We start from the raw sequence: 14,448 nt of genomic DNA, 5'->3' as shown, positions 1-14,448 counted from the left end.
GAGATCACCTGCCTCTGCCTCCCAACGTCTTGGAGTTGCCACCACTGCCTGGCCTTGACACTGTTTTTTTTTAACTGTTCAAGCTTCTATACTGAACCTAAAGTCTCTACTCAAAGTGCACCTATCAATAAACTTGGACTGTGGGTTTTGTGTTCCTTCCACCATTATCCCTCACCTTTAAAATCCATTCCCACATGTTTTCCCAGACTTGTACAAACTCATTAAACTCCTTAGTAGTGTACTGCACCTCCACATGGACTACCCTTTGTACCTCCTCTCTTGGAGCCTGCTTTGCCTTAAGTCTGTATTAGTCAGGGTTCTTTAAAAAGAACAGAACTCTATATATAGAAGAGGGATTTATTAGAATGTCTTACAGGCTGTGGTCCGACTAATCAGACAGTGACTGCCTACCTATGTATGGAAGGTCCAAGAATCTAGTATTTTCTCAGTACAAGGTTGGATGTCTCAGCTGGTCTTCAATATACACTGGAATCCCAAAGAAGTAGGCTCTAACACCAGTGAAGGAATGGATTTGCCATTTAGAGTAAAGGGGGGGGGGTGTCGGTGGTAAGCAGGTAGGCAGAGAGCAAAAGCTTCCTTCTTGTATTCCAAAGCTTTTATTTTTTGGTTTTTTTCAAGACAGGGTTTCTCTGTGTAGCTGTGTAGACCACGCTGGCTGAGAACTCACAGAGATCAGCCTGCCTTTGCTTCCCAAGTGCTGGGATTAAAGGTATCTGCCACCACTGCCTAGCACATTCCAAAGCTCTGTGTGTGTGTGTGTGTGTGTGTGTGTGTGTGTGTGTGTGTGTGTGTGTGTGTGTGTGTGTGAATGTGCTTGTGAGGGCAGGTACCTGAAGAAGCCAAATGTGTCAGATTCTCTGGAGCCAGAGTCAAAACAGTTGCACTAAACAATATGCATTTTGAGAACCGAACTCAGGTCCTCTAGAAGAGCAGAAGGCACTGTTAACCACTGAGCCATTCTTCTGGCCTGTGTTTTCACTTTTTAGTGCTCTATTTATTGCTCTACATTTTCTTTTCTTTTAATTTTTTCTTGAGATGTTGGAAATCAAACTCCGAACCTCAAGCATGCTACACAAATGCTTTAACAAGTAGTTGTACCACCAGCCCAGGAATATAGTTTTCTTTTTCTTTTAGAAGCAAGGTCTTCTGTCCTACCCAAGCAGGTGTCAAACTCCTGGGCTCAGGCGACCTTTCAGCCTCAGTCTCCTGGCAGAATACTGCAGGTGTGTGTCACCACACCCAGCTTTCAGGCAATAAATTTTACTTGTTAAAGACTGAGAAAGGTAGGGGATATTTTTATTACAGTAACAGTTCTTAGGTGTATCATGCAGTAATCGTATTACCACAGTCAAGCCTACAAGCAGGAGCTCATCCCCAGTTGACCACCAGCCATCAGCAGCAGGTTAGAACATAGCACATTTTGATAAAGGTTGAGTTTCAGAGCTAATACCAGCCCAACACAGTGATAGTTGTAGAAAATAGGCCCAGGACTCTCAGCTTTCATCAAACTAGCAACTCCACAGGCTCACAGGCCTGAGTTCCTGAGAGGAGGGAGAAAGCAAACACAAGGCTTTATGGCTTGGCTTATACTACCTCCTGCAGAAATTGAACACTGTTGTTCCTTACTGAAAACAAACTTCATTTCCATGGGCAAATGGACATTTCAAGACCAGCCTATCAGGCGCACGTGGGTGACATTGTTTTACATAAAATGGAGGGGTAGAAGAGGTATTTCAGGTGGTACTCTGTCCCCTTGAGGCAGTATGCAAGCTCCTTATCACACTTGCACAGTAATTCTTGGCATTTGTTCTCGGCAGGTCCTGGAAAAAGTAGGGAAACTGAAGTTAGAGCAGAGACTTACAGACACTGAGAATAAATGCCAGGGAAGTCAGTAAATCTGGAAGCAGAACAGGTTATAATTTGTACTTATGTGACACTTGATAGCTTTCCAATAACCCTCCATGGACAAGACCTCTCCAAGAGGCAGCAATGACAGCCAGCTTATACAAGAAAGTAACTTGTCCTGTCAAATGGATGAGCTCCTGGCTTCTCTTATGTGTCAATACTACCCTCTTTCACATAGGAATCCATTCAGATAAGACTGGGTGCCTGGCAACTCTCAGACCTAGGTTTGCAGTTCTTGCCTTAGCCTGTGACCTTGTCTAACCTTTATGTCAGGAGCACTGCTAGCTTGAATGAAGCCCTAGCTAGATTCTGTTCCTGCCACTACCAAAAAAGTCAAAAGTAAGTAAATAGAATGAAATCATTCTCCACTTTGTATGTCTCTTACACATCCAGTGTGAGGTAGGCTGTTACACAGTGCCATCCCAAGGCTGGAGATGTCCTGAGCTGGCAGCATGACTGCTTAGCATGCAACACTGTAGGTTCTATCTCCAGCACCAAAACTGACATGGTGGCACACTAATGTAATCCAAGTACTTGGGAGGTGGAGGCAGGATCTGAAAATCAAGGTGATCCTTGACTACCTTGCAAATTCGAAGCCAGCTGGGGCTACATGAGGTCAGGACTCAAGAATTTAAAAAAATTAGCTGGGTGGTGGTGGCACTTGACTTTAATCCCAGAGCAAAGGAGGCAAAAGTAGGCAGATCTCTGAGTTTGAGGACAGCCCAGTCTATAGAGCAAGTTCCAGGACAACCAGAGCTACACAGAAAAAGGCTGTCTTGAGAACCAAAATTAATATATAAACAAAAGTTAGGACTGGAGAGATGGCTCAGCAATTTAGAGCACTTGATGTTCTTTTAAAGAACCCAAGGAAATTACCAGCACCCATGTCAGGTGGCTTGCAACTTTCTGTGACTCCATCTGCAGAGTATCTTGCCACCTGGGGCACATGAACCCTTGTAGCATACATTCACACATGCAAACATACACATGAAAATAATAAAATTAAAATGAAGCGCCCATTAAATGATTTGGCACTGAATATGTGCTCAAGCTCTATTGGCTCCCAACCCTGCTCTCTGTCTCCTTTCTCCAGTCCTCCTGAAGACTAGGACTGTAACTCAGTGACCAAACATCTGCTTACCATGCAAGAGACCCTGGGTTTGATTCCCAGGACCACAAAAAGAGTGAAGGAAGGAACTGTGTAGCCTTGATTGACTTCAAGCTCACTATGTAGCCGAAGCTGACCTCAAATTCAAAGCAATCAGTTTGCCTCAGCTTCCCAAGTCCTGGGATTACAGGTATGTTCCTCCATGCCTCACTTCATGTGCATTTAATTATGTACATAACAAGACATGGTAGAGCACACCAGCATGTGGAAGGTGGAGCAAAGACCAGAGGATCGGGAATTGAAGGTCATCCTTAGCTACATAGTGAGACCAACCTGAGTGGCATGAGGAATTGCCTCCAAGAAGATGTTGGAACTCTATCCCTAGGGTACTGAAAACCCTTTTCTGACCTCCCCAGGCATGTCCACTCATAATAAGTCTTTTAGTTTCGTATGGTAGTATATGCCTTTGATTCCAGTACTTGGGAGGCAGAGGCAGGTGGATCACTGTGAGTTTAAAGCCAGCCTAATCTACCTGGCCTACATAACAAGTTCCAGGCCAGGTAGGACTATACAGTGAGACCCGTCTCAAAAAAATTAATTTTTTTATTTATTTATACTTTTTTTTGGTTTTTCAAGACAGAGTCTCTCTGTGGCTTTGGAGGCTGTCCTGGAACTAGCTCTTGTAGACCAGGCTGGTTTGGAACTCACAGAGATCCTCTGCCTCTGCCTCCCGAGTGCTGGGAATGTGTGCCACCAACGTCTGGCCTCAAAAAACTTATTTTTATCATATGTGATCCCTTACAACAAGTAATCTGGTTCCCTCCAGGTTGGTCCTCAGGCATGACAACCCCAGGGTGCCATTGACCTAACAGTTGTAGACACTCCATTACACAGTGTGCAAATGTTTATGACCACCATGGTCTTTGCAGCCAGGTTGTTATGATTTGAAAGAGATTAGCACCATTAAAGAGGTATCAGGTTCTGGAGCTGCAGAGATGCCTTGTTGTTTAAGAATCTGCACTGCATCTACAGGGGGACCCGAATCTGATGCCCCAGCCCCACATTAGGAGGCTTACGGCTGCCTGTGAAGCAGCTCCAGTTCCAGGGGATCAGATGCCTCTTTGAGTCACAAACAGACATAAAAAGGAAAGTTTGTTTTGTGCTGTGTTTTTAAAGAGAGAGAGAAAATATTTTGCATGGGAACCAGAAGAAAGGTATGGTAAAGTAACCTCAGGAATTGGCTGGATCCCACCTATCAGAGGACCAAATGTTTTAACAAATGTGAATTTTAACTAATTTGAAAGACTTTGCTTTCAGAAGAGAAACCATAGGTCTTAAAGTTCCTGTTGCTGTGAAGAGATACCAAGATCATGGGCAGCGACTCTTATAAAAGAAAAACATTTCATTGAAGTGGCTTACATTTTCAGAGGCTTAATCCATTATCATCATGCTGTGACATGGTGGTGTGCAATGCAAGCAGTCAAAATACATATACATATAAAAATAATCTCTTTAAAAAATCTCTTTTTTTAAAGCATTTGGTGGCTAGTAAGAAAGTTCTATGGGCAGTGGTGCTTGCTGCCAAGCCTGGCAACCTGAGCTTGATCCCCATGACCCACATGGTGGAAGAGAACTAACTCCTGCAAGTTGTCCTCTGACTACACACACTATGACATGTGCATTCATACACACAGGACAGAGAAAGGGAGGGACAGACAATGTTGAGAGAATAAACTAGATCCCTACATTATTTCCAGTGCTCATATAAGCCCAATAACTGTTTTTTTTAGTCTCTCATTTTAAAAATTGCTTTATTATATTTTCAATTTATTTTTTTGTGTTTGTGTGTGTGTATCACAGAGGAATTATGGAGGTCAGGGGACAATTTACAGAAATCATTTCTTTCTTTCACCATGTGGGTCCTGGGGATTAAACCCAAGTTGTCAGGCTTGGAGGCTAGCGCATTTAACCACTAAGGCATCTTGCCAGCCCACAACTATGTTTTATTATTCCCATTTTACTGACTAGAAAAGTGAAACTCAAAGGAATTACTTAGCCAAGGTCACAGAGCTGGGTAGGAGTCACCCAGGATTCCAACCTAGGAAAAGTCTTCTCCCTTGGCAAGAAAGATCTTCAGCAGTAAGACAGGCTCATTGCTCTGTGGCCTGAGCTCCAGGGGAATCTCACTATTGAAAGAATACAAATTCAAGAACAAGGTCATTGGTGACCGCTTGTAATCCCAGCAATGCAGAGACTCAGAACTTGGGAAAGCTCAAGGCCAGTCAGCTTGCACTGAGGTATGAGACGATTGTCTCAAAAAATAAATAGTATATAAAGGAAAAGGAAAACTAGCTCCCATGGTTGAGACTTAAAGCTTGAGCCAGGCAATGGTGGTGCACACTTTTAATCCCAGCACTGGGGAGGTAAAGGCATGGGGGTCTCTATGAGTTCAAGACCAGCCTGGTCTACAGATTGAATTCCAGGACAGACAAGACTACACAGAGAAACCTTGTTTTGAAAAACCAAAAAATATAAAAAATAAAATAAAAATAAAATTAATTAAAGCCTGTTGGTAAATATTATTATAGGCTGAAAAATTTTAAATATCTTTGTCAGGCCCATAAATGGAAAATAGGCCAAACTTGTAATTAAATAAACAACTATGTTCAGAATATCTCTAAACAGAATAACAGAATATTTTTGTTGAAAATGCATAACAGACACTTTGGGTCTTTCTGTGTGGCTCAGGGAAAAGAGCTTTGAAAACAAACACAGACTCCAACAGCAAACATAGCGGTAACATTCCATGGACACTATTCCCACAGGGGTGTAACTAAGGTGAACATGCAAATTGAAGGGGAGGGTAGGAAAGCTATAAGATCTATTTCCCCACAAAATCTTACTTCATCTCTTTGCCCGTGCTAGTAGTTCAGGGACAAGTCACTTCTTACCCCTCTTCAGTTTCTTCGACACAAAATGAATGGGATAGTTCAGTTGGAGTGCAGTGCTTGCCTTGTATGTATGAAGCATGTAAAAAGTGATGTAACATTTCCACAATGATTCAACTTTACTCTTTAAAACAATTGTTTTAGGGCTGGAGAGATGGCTCAAGGGTTAAGAGTATTGGTTGCTTTTCTATAGGTCCTGAGTTCAATTCCCAGAAACTACATGGTGGCTCATGACCATCTGTAGTGGAATCTGATGCCCTCTTCTGTCATGTAGGCATACTCGCAAACAGAGCACTCATATATGTAAATTTATAAATCTTTAAAATTTTATTTTACATCTATTTATTTTGGTTTTGAAGTGATCAATTTCCTTGGTGGGGATGGATTTACTATAGCACACTTTGGTTTTTCATTCTGTTACTAATGTGGAACCCATGGATCAAACTCAGGTCATCAGGCTTGGCAGCAAGCACCTTTACCACACTGAGCCCTCTGGCCCACCCCAACTGCACACTACCATCTCTGCCTTCCTTCTAGGGAGACAGGGCCAAGAGCAGTGAGTATTAAACCCACCATTCCACGATGTTTCTTTCTGCCCCCAGAGCGGTCTCTAGAAGCTGGGGTTTTAGTGGGGAGTCAAAAGGAGGGACAGGAAGAGGGAAAACACACACACACACACACACACACACACACACACACACACACACACACACACACACACACTCTGAACTCCTTTTCACCCTTGCAACACTGAACTTTTCAGGTAAGGAAACTGCAGCTCAGATAGGTTGTCAACAGCTCAGTGTGATGCAACCATCACGCATCCAGGGTCAAGTGATTTTCAACAAAGGTGCTGATGTTATCCAAGAAAGGAAGAATGACTCTTCAGGAAACAGTGCTAAGATAGTTGTATCACAGTATGGCAAAGAATGAAGTCAGACCTACCCTACTGTTTGTATGAAAGTTAACTCAAAGTGGATCACTGCCATCAATCTCAAACTATTAGAAGAAAACAGACAGGCAAACCTTTGCTGTGTTGTGTTTCTCAGTGGATTCTTAGAGCATCAAATCCATGGGCAATAAGAGAATGGCTGACCAAGATGTCAGATAAATGAAAAGTGTTTGTATTAAGGATGTTGTCACAAAAAGGGGACAGTCCACAGAACAGAAGCTATAGTGGCAAGAAGGGTTGAGAATTTAAAACATAAAAAAAAAGCAAAAAGACAATCCTATTGAAAGTTGCACACAAGGGGCTCAATAAGGAAACTGCGCAGAAATGGGCACTCCATTTGGGGGAAAGTTTTTGTTGCTATCTGCAATGAAGGTGAGAGAGTGGGGGAGAAAAATAGAGATAGCAAAAGAGAGAACAGTAGAGAATAGAGAGATAGAAAAGGAGAGAAGGTAGAGAGATGGCTCAGAGCACTGGCTGCTTTTCCAGAGGTCTGGGTTCAATTCCCAGAAACCACATGGTGGCTCACAACCATCTCTAATGAGATCTGGTGTCCTCTTCTGTCCTGCAGGCATACATGCAGGCAGAACACCATATACATAATAAACAAATTTTTAACAAAAAAAAAAGAAAGAAAAGGAAAGAGAATGGAAGGATATAAGGAGGATGAGTAGCTGCTAGGAGGGGAGCCTGTAAGCTGGAGCAGGCCTGGACCTTTAGGATAGAAAAAGAGGTTAGAAGGGCCAGGATGCTAGGTGGGGCTTTGAGATGTTTAATGGGTACTTGTAACCATGGACTGTTATCATGTGTGATGTACTGATGGCTACCATAAGTTTATGTCAGTGGAGAGCCATATGTATTTTTTTTCAGAGGCAAACGAAATGACTAATTTTGGTGGACAGAAAACCTGTGTCACAAGTTCCCGAGGAATGCTGGCTTTTATCAACCATCTGAAATCTTCCTATGATCCACCTTGAGGTGGGTGGGCCAAGCCTGTTACTTCTGGACATATGGACTGTCTGAGACCTGTGTGAAATCCTCAAATGAGCATGTCTCCAAATGATATAAAAACAGCCAGGAAGCACATGAAAACATAATGTTGATGATTTATTAGGAAGAAAGCAAATGTAGCCAGGCAGTGGTGGAATACACCTTTAATCCCAGCACTTGGGAGGCAGAGGCAGGCAGATCTCTGTGAGTTTGAGACCAACCTGATCTACATAGTGAGTTGCAGGACAGCCAGGGTTACACAGAGAAACCCTGTCTTGAAAAGAAAGAAAGGAAGAAAGAAAGAAAGAAAGAAAGAAAGAAAGAAAGAAAGGAAGGAAGGAAGGAAGGAAGGAAGGAAGGAAGGAAGGAAGGGAGAAAGGAAGGAGGGAAAAGAAAAAAGAAGAGAATTAGGGCTGTGTGGCTCAATGGAGAACACTTGTTTAGCATGTTTGAGGCCCAAGCCTAGTCCTTAGTACTGTCAAAAATAGAAAAAGAAAGAATGGAGAGAAGCCTGTGCCTACTTGGTTTGCAGCTACTCAGACAACTGAATCTCACTGCCCCAACTCTATCCCTACCCATAGTCTGTAGATTACTCACTCATTTGAATGAAAACTAAATGGAAGGGCACCACTGAGCTGGCACCCAGGACTCCCATAGCTGGACAAGTACTCCACCCTGAGCTACACTCAAGATTACCCAGTGCCTTAAAAGGCAAACATCTCACTTCTCCTTAGGTGGAGCGTGCTTGTAACCCTAACAGTTGGTAGGCTGAGGCAGGAAAGGGCGAGCCTCAGCAGGGGCAGGGGAGCTGTGTCAGTAGCAGAGCCCTAGCCAGGGAAGCCATGTCCTCAACACCTCAGAAGAAAAGGATAATTGCATAGTCTCACCAGCTCTATAATTCACGTTTTTTTCTTGAACTTTCTTTTTGTTTGCTTGTTGTTTGTTTGTTTGACTTTTGTTGCTGTTGTTGTTGTTTCAGACAGGCTCTCAAATGTATGGTTCTTTCTTCAGGTTGGAGAATATTCTACAGTTTGAATACATCATGAACATGTCTACCCAGTCCCCTCCTGATGGACTTTTAGGTTATTTACACCTACTGTCATTTCTCTCTCTCTCTCTCTCTCTCTCTCTCTCTCTCTCTCTCTCTCTCTCTCTCTCTCTCTTTGTCCAGACACTGGAGAAATATGTGTATGTGTATTTCAAGGGCTTGGTGTGAAAGGTCACTCCTTAGGTAACACTGTCATGTGTAAAAAGGTCACTCCTTAGGTAACACTGTCAGGTGTGAAAGGTCACTCCTTAGGTAATACTGTCAGGTATGAAAGGTCACTCCTTAGGTAATACTGTCAGGTGGTCTATGGAGAGATGGAAGCAGTGGCACCTTACCACGAGGGCACAGAAGCCACTTGGATCTTGCGGGATGCCCAGGGGACACTTGGGGAAGTCAGAGTACATGGTGTGGGCACTCACCACATTGGATGTGGTTGTTGATACATCTCCATGGGTAGCGGTCTATCTTGGGGCTGCAGCCAGCGTCCTGAGCTTTAGCATAGCAGCAGTCGTGATGGTGGCAGCACCTGGGAAGGCAGAGTTGGCTGATCAATAGCTGCATGAAAGAGGGAACTCTGTTGGCCTCCCCATCTCATCAGGGCTGAGCCAACAAAGGTCCTCAAGGAGCTACTGTCCTCTGATGGATATGCTGTCCCTCATAATACCAATCCTGGGGAAGGATTCTACCAGCCTTACTCCTTGACCTTACCTGGGCCTACCCCTGCCTGGCTCTTTGTAACCCTGAGCTTCCCGTCCTTCCTGAGTCCAGGATGTACCTTCTGCCTGGACAACCCAGTGGCCTTCTTGGCCATTAGTCTGGCCCCAGGCATCAGACTCCACCCAGAAGTGGTCATTCCTCCTTCTTTCCCCTCAGGTTAGGAATATCTCTTATCAAAAAACCCATTTCTCCTTCCTCTAAGCAGGTTATGCGTTCTCACTATAAACCTCATACCATTTGTCCTCTAAGACTGGAACTCTGTGGAACCCCATCGTTTACTGTTCCTCACAGTGTACTCCAGGGCCAGCTACCCTGCCATGTAATAGACCATCAGTAAACATATATTGTTGGACAGTTCCCTGAAAGCCCCCCAAACCTGCCCTGTACCTGTCAACACTTGGCTAAGGATTCACCAGTCAACTCCAAACCTGTCCTTGGGGAGGCAGATCAGCTACACATGACTGTGCTAAGGGATGTGGGGTAACCAGAGGGACTCTGAGAGTCCAGAGAAAGTGGCAGCCCCAGGTAAGCTTCAGGGGAGGCTTCCCGGGAGGGGAACTTGCAGAGACACCTCTGAAGATGGTGTGGAGGAATGCATAGCTGTCATCAAACGCACCCAAGATTTAGAGACAAGCCAAGGTGTTTCTGTCTCCAGGTGGGGAGGAGGCAGCCACATCCTACACTGTGTGCTTCATTAGCTTTGTGACATTGAGCTAGTGTCTGAGTCTCTGGGAGCCCCAGGGTCTTCATTGCCAAGTGGGAATGAGTACCATGCTTCTGCTGCTTCCTGAGCAGAGTCATGATGGTGAATAGGATGTCCCAGAAAGAACTTTGTTCTCAGCGCACACAGAACAGGCTTTTCACAGGGTATTTATTCACTGTGCTCTGTGCCGGCCCAGTAAACAATTTGATGGTTCTGGGGGCTTGATTTCCTTATCTGTGAAATGGGACTGTTAAGGATTCTCAGAGATCCACGGACTGTACGATAGTCTAGATAGCTTTATGTTATTTCGAGGTGATGTCATCAGCCCACAACCAAGGTAAAGGTTAGCTGGTAGCAGGATGTCTCCCCACTGAGCCCAGAAACTAGGAACCCCTCGATATGTAGGTTAATACTAGGTTCTGGGATCTTCCTGGTCAAACCTGACTTGAGTTTGGGTTTTTTCCTCATAGGCCTTGGTTGTCCTAGGAGTTGGGAGATCTTGTACCCTGGGTGCCATGTATACTCACCAGTCAATGGCATCACGTGGCTTTCCACGGCCACCCAGGCCACAATGACAGCCATAGTTCATGTAGGCCATCGGCGATCGAGGACCAACACAATCCACGGTCCCTGCCAGTTCCAGGAGCCCACGCTTGAACACATGTAACCTCCTGGTTGCTGAGGGATAAACAAAGGTCATAGGTTCAAGGTCAGCACCTCCCTATCCCTAGTAAAGGACACTAGCCTGAGAAGGACCTAGATGTTTTGATGTGTCTGGTTTGATCCCACTGTCTAGGTGTGTGCCCTTGGATGAATTACAGATCCGTCTGTGCTTTCATTTCAGCGGTGTGAGTAGAAAAGTGAGTTGTAGAGCATAGTGTAGGAGAGAGCACACCGCTGGATTTTGCACAGGCTGGTCTTCTTTCTCTAGAATGCCCTGAGTCTTATGGCTCTGCTCCTGTCAACTTCAGTTACACAGTCGGACTATAAGCTGGGCGTTAAATATTTATCGTGCTAGGTGCTTGTTTGTCATAAGAGAGAAGCTGAATAGCATCCTTGCATAAAGGAGGGCTTCTCTGGGGGTTCCTAGTCTCTGATCCTCTCTACTCTCCCCTAAGACTTTGTATGTATCAACTTTTATTTTCACCTCAAGATTAGCTTCCTTCCTTAGCCTGAGTCCAGCCATTTCTCAGGGTCTTGGTGCACCTGTACCACCTGTAGCACTCATCAGGTGTAACAGTAAACCCTGCATTTAAAAGATAAAAAAGCACACCATCTGGGAAAGGTGGCCTCCATGCTCCCACAGCCCCACAGCACTGGAGCTAAGGCTCACCACTGGTGGTTTTCCACCTGTGAGTAGTGACAGCAAGGAAGGGGGACTGCAAGATGGCAGGCCTGGGGGACACTGGCAAGAGAGCAGGACCAAACTTCCAAGTCTGTTTGCTGAGTGACTGCAGCCAACGCCACCCCCCACCCCCACTCTAGGATGTAAGTGGAGGTGCAGCCTGGCCCTGGGCTGCCATGACTCTCATCTGTCACTTAGAACTGGTTTCCATCATAATGACTTATTTAAGGGCTCCTACTAAACTTAAATCCAATCATGTTTTCTCTCAAGTACCACACTAGAGGCTGGGAGGGGGGTTCTCAAGGTGGCTCATATAAGAAGAAAACTGAGTTTAGGGAAACTGGGACTCTAACTCAGATGGTGGAGTGCTTGCCTGGCATACACTGGGCTCCATTTCTAGCATCATATAAAGAAGACATAGTAGCCTATGCCTGTATCCCCAGCACTTCAAGGTGGAGGCAGGAAGGTCAGAGGTAAACATTATCCTAGACTAGCTATAACCTTGAGGCCAGCCTAGGCTACACTTTCTTTTCTGGATGATAAGCCTTCCCTCTTCCAACAGCTGACACACTTGCCTTAAGCTTCCATGGTTCCGATGGATTTGGGGTAAGGCTCTCAGCTCCACTGTACCCCAAGTCCCTGTGGAGATCCAAAGCTTGACCTCCAAGCCTTCCTACCTCTCCAGAGCCCAGCTGCCCCTCCAGTCAGGCAAATTACACTACACTCCTGCCTTTTCAGCCAGCTCACCACAGTCTTATTCTACAAGTGGCCCTTACTCTACCAGTGGGAAGGTGGCCTTATTCTACAAGTGCTGCCTGTTAATGGGGGGTATCCTTCTAGCTTGGGTGCTCTTCCAGAACAGATCTCTGACTCACCTAGCTCTCAATGTCCTGGCATACAGAAAGGCTTCTAGGAAAGGTCTGCTGACCTCAGGAGCCACCAAGCCCAGGTGAGACACTCCCAGCCTAACCACTCCCAACGTGGTACCCTGAAACCATCTGCACAGCTTCCCCCACTCCACCCCAACTACTCTCTGCTATCACAGAGGCTGGAACAGCCCATAAAGGGCCCAGGCCAGGAACAGACAGCAGCACTGTGTTTGGAACCAAAGAAAACACTCCCTTTGTGCCAACATAGGTGGGGCAGGTCAGGCTGGGGTCTGTTTGCTCTGTCTACCTGTGGGCAGCTTCCACTGGCAGTGCCAGGATCCACGGGGCATTGTACAAGCCCAAGGACTCAAGGCTGGTATACACCCAGTGTGAGTCGTCCTGATCGGTGTTACCCAGTGGTGCTGCTTGGAGCAGCTGGAACATCTTCGATGTTGATCTGGGTGATTTTGTTCAGGAGCAGAAACTTCACACCTGCACCTGAGTACTCAGGTAAGGCCAGGCCTAGCTCTGTGCAGGTATGTCTTACTGTACCCCACCCAGGATTAGGGGGTCACCAAGAGAAACCCCACCCAAGGGAGCCTAATTCTTGTCCCTAATCCTTCCATTCACAGAGTCCTGCCTGAAAGTACTTACCTCAGACCCTACAGTCAACAGAAGTGATTGGCAGTTCAGAGGGCTCAAGCTCAGAGGTGGGGAGCCCCAGGCTGCTGGAGAGGACCCTGATATCCCCCACCCCCTGAGTTCCTGAATGGAATGCCTGAGTGGAAGGCCCTGGAAGGTATCAGACAGGGCTCCTGAGTGTCTGGGAAGGAAGGTATGTGGGGCATCTGAAGACAGGACTGAGGATTTTAAAGCTTCTGGTACTGTAAGGATCGTGGAGTTGGTGGCGGTGAGCAAAAACGAGGATGTGTGGAATCTGACCCAGACTGGAGGAAGCTAGTCATCACTCACCCTCGCTGGTCACTCACCTTCGCTGAGTCCGGGTCCAGGTCCTAGCAGCAGCAGCAGCAGCAACAGCAGCAGCATTATTGGCCTGCACAGAGGTAGCCTACACAGAGGAGGGTGGCAGGTGAGGGACTGACCAGAAGGGCTAATATACTCACCAATCCTGCGGACCCTTACCTCCAACCCCGCCCCCTACCTCACCTTCTTTCCGTGGGGCGGAGTCAAACAGGAGTGGTCCATCACCTGGAGCCATGGGGAGTGTCTGTCCCAGGCTTCTGCAGATTGGTCCCCAAAAGGGATCCAGACAAATTCTAAGGCCAAAGGGGGGTCAGGCCCGGGGATACCTCCGTGGAGTAAAAGATGCTGTGTTGATGTTGAAGATCACAGGCAATGCTAATTTACTTTAGCGTTTTACAATGCAAGCAATTGTGCTCCTGTGGGGCAGTTGCAATTAACACTCTACAAGTCTACTCACCGATTCCACCACGAAGTGAGAAACTGAGGTAGTCAAAGGTTGCCCAAAGTCATGCAGCCATTTCTGGTAAAAGATAGGACTGGAGCACTGGTCGGTGGTGAACTGGAAAGCTAGGACAAAAGGATGTGGGGAATTCTGAACCAACCTGGACTACACAATGCAATCGTGGAGAGGAGGTGGGGGGTGAGGAGGAATGAAAGAGAAAAAAGACAGGAATGGGGGGGCAGAAGGCCACACGAGAATCATCACACTGGACTATCTATTCCATGAGGGTCTGCCTCAGGCTTCTTGTTTGTTGGATGGTCTCCTTCTGGGGAAAGGGTATAAGCAAGAAGGTGGACTCAACAGATGCTCTATACTGAAAAGAAATGATAACTAGATACATTGCTTTTTAAGCCCCTAAT

General features: G+C 45.9%; 1 protein-coding gene across 1 annotated transcript; it reads right to left on the bottom strand.

Annotated features, from left to right (window-relative positions):
• Window positions 1–1,344: 1,344 nt before the first annotated feature.
• Window positions 1,345–14,135, bottom strand: Pla2g10 (phospholipase A2 group X). The gene is made up of 4 exons (XM_027424749.2): window positions 13,593–14,135; window positions 10,917–11,067; window positions 9,389–9,495; window positions 1,345–1,841 (listed from the first exon to the last, which is right to left on the bottom strand). Exons 1-4 carry the CDS (start codon window positions 13,648–13,650, stop codon window positions 1,699–1,701), a joined length of 459 nt encoding a protein of 152 aa, XP_027280550.1. The 5' UTR covers window positions 13,651–14,135; the 3' UTR covers window positions 1,345–1,698.
• Between the last annotated feature and the right edge of the window lie 313 nt (window positions 14,136–14,448).

The sequence above is a fragment of the Cricetulus griseus genome, chromosome 7, assembly GCF_003668045.3.
Source record: "Cricetulus griseus strain 17A/GY chromosome 7, alternate assembly CriGri-PICRH-1.0, whole genome shotgun sequence".
NCBI classification, from domain to species: domain Eukaryota; kingdom Metazoa; phylum Chordata; class Mammalia; order Rodentia; family Cricetidae; genus Cricetulus; species Cricetulus griseus.
Note: the sequence above shows the minus strand (reverse complement) of the source record. Positions and strands in the feature narration are given on the sequence as shown.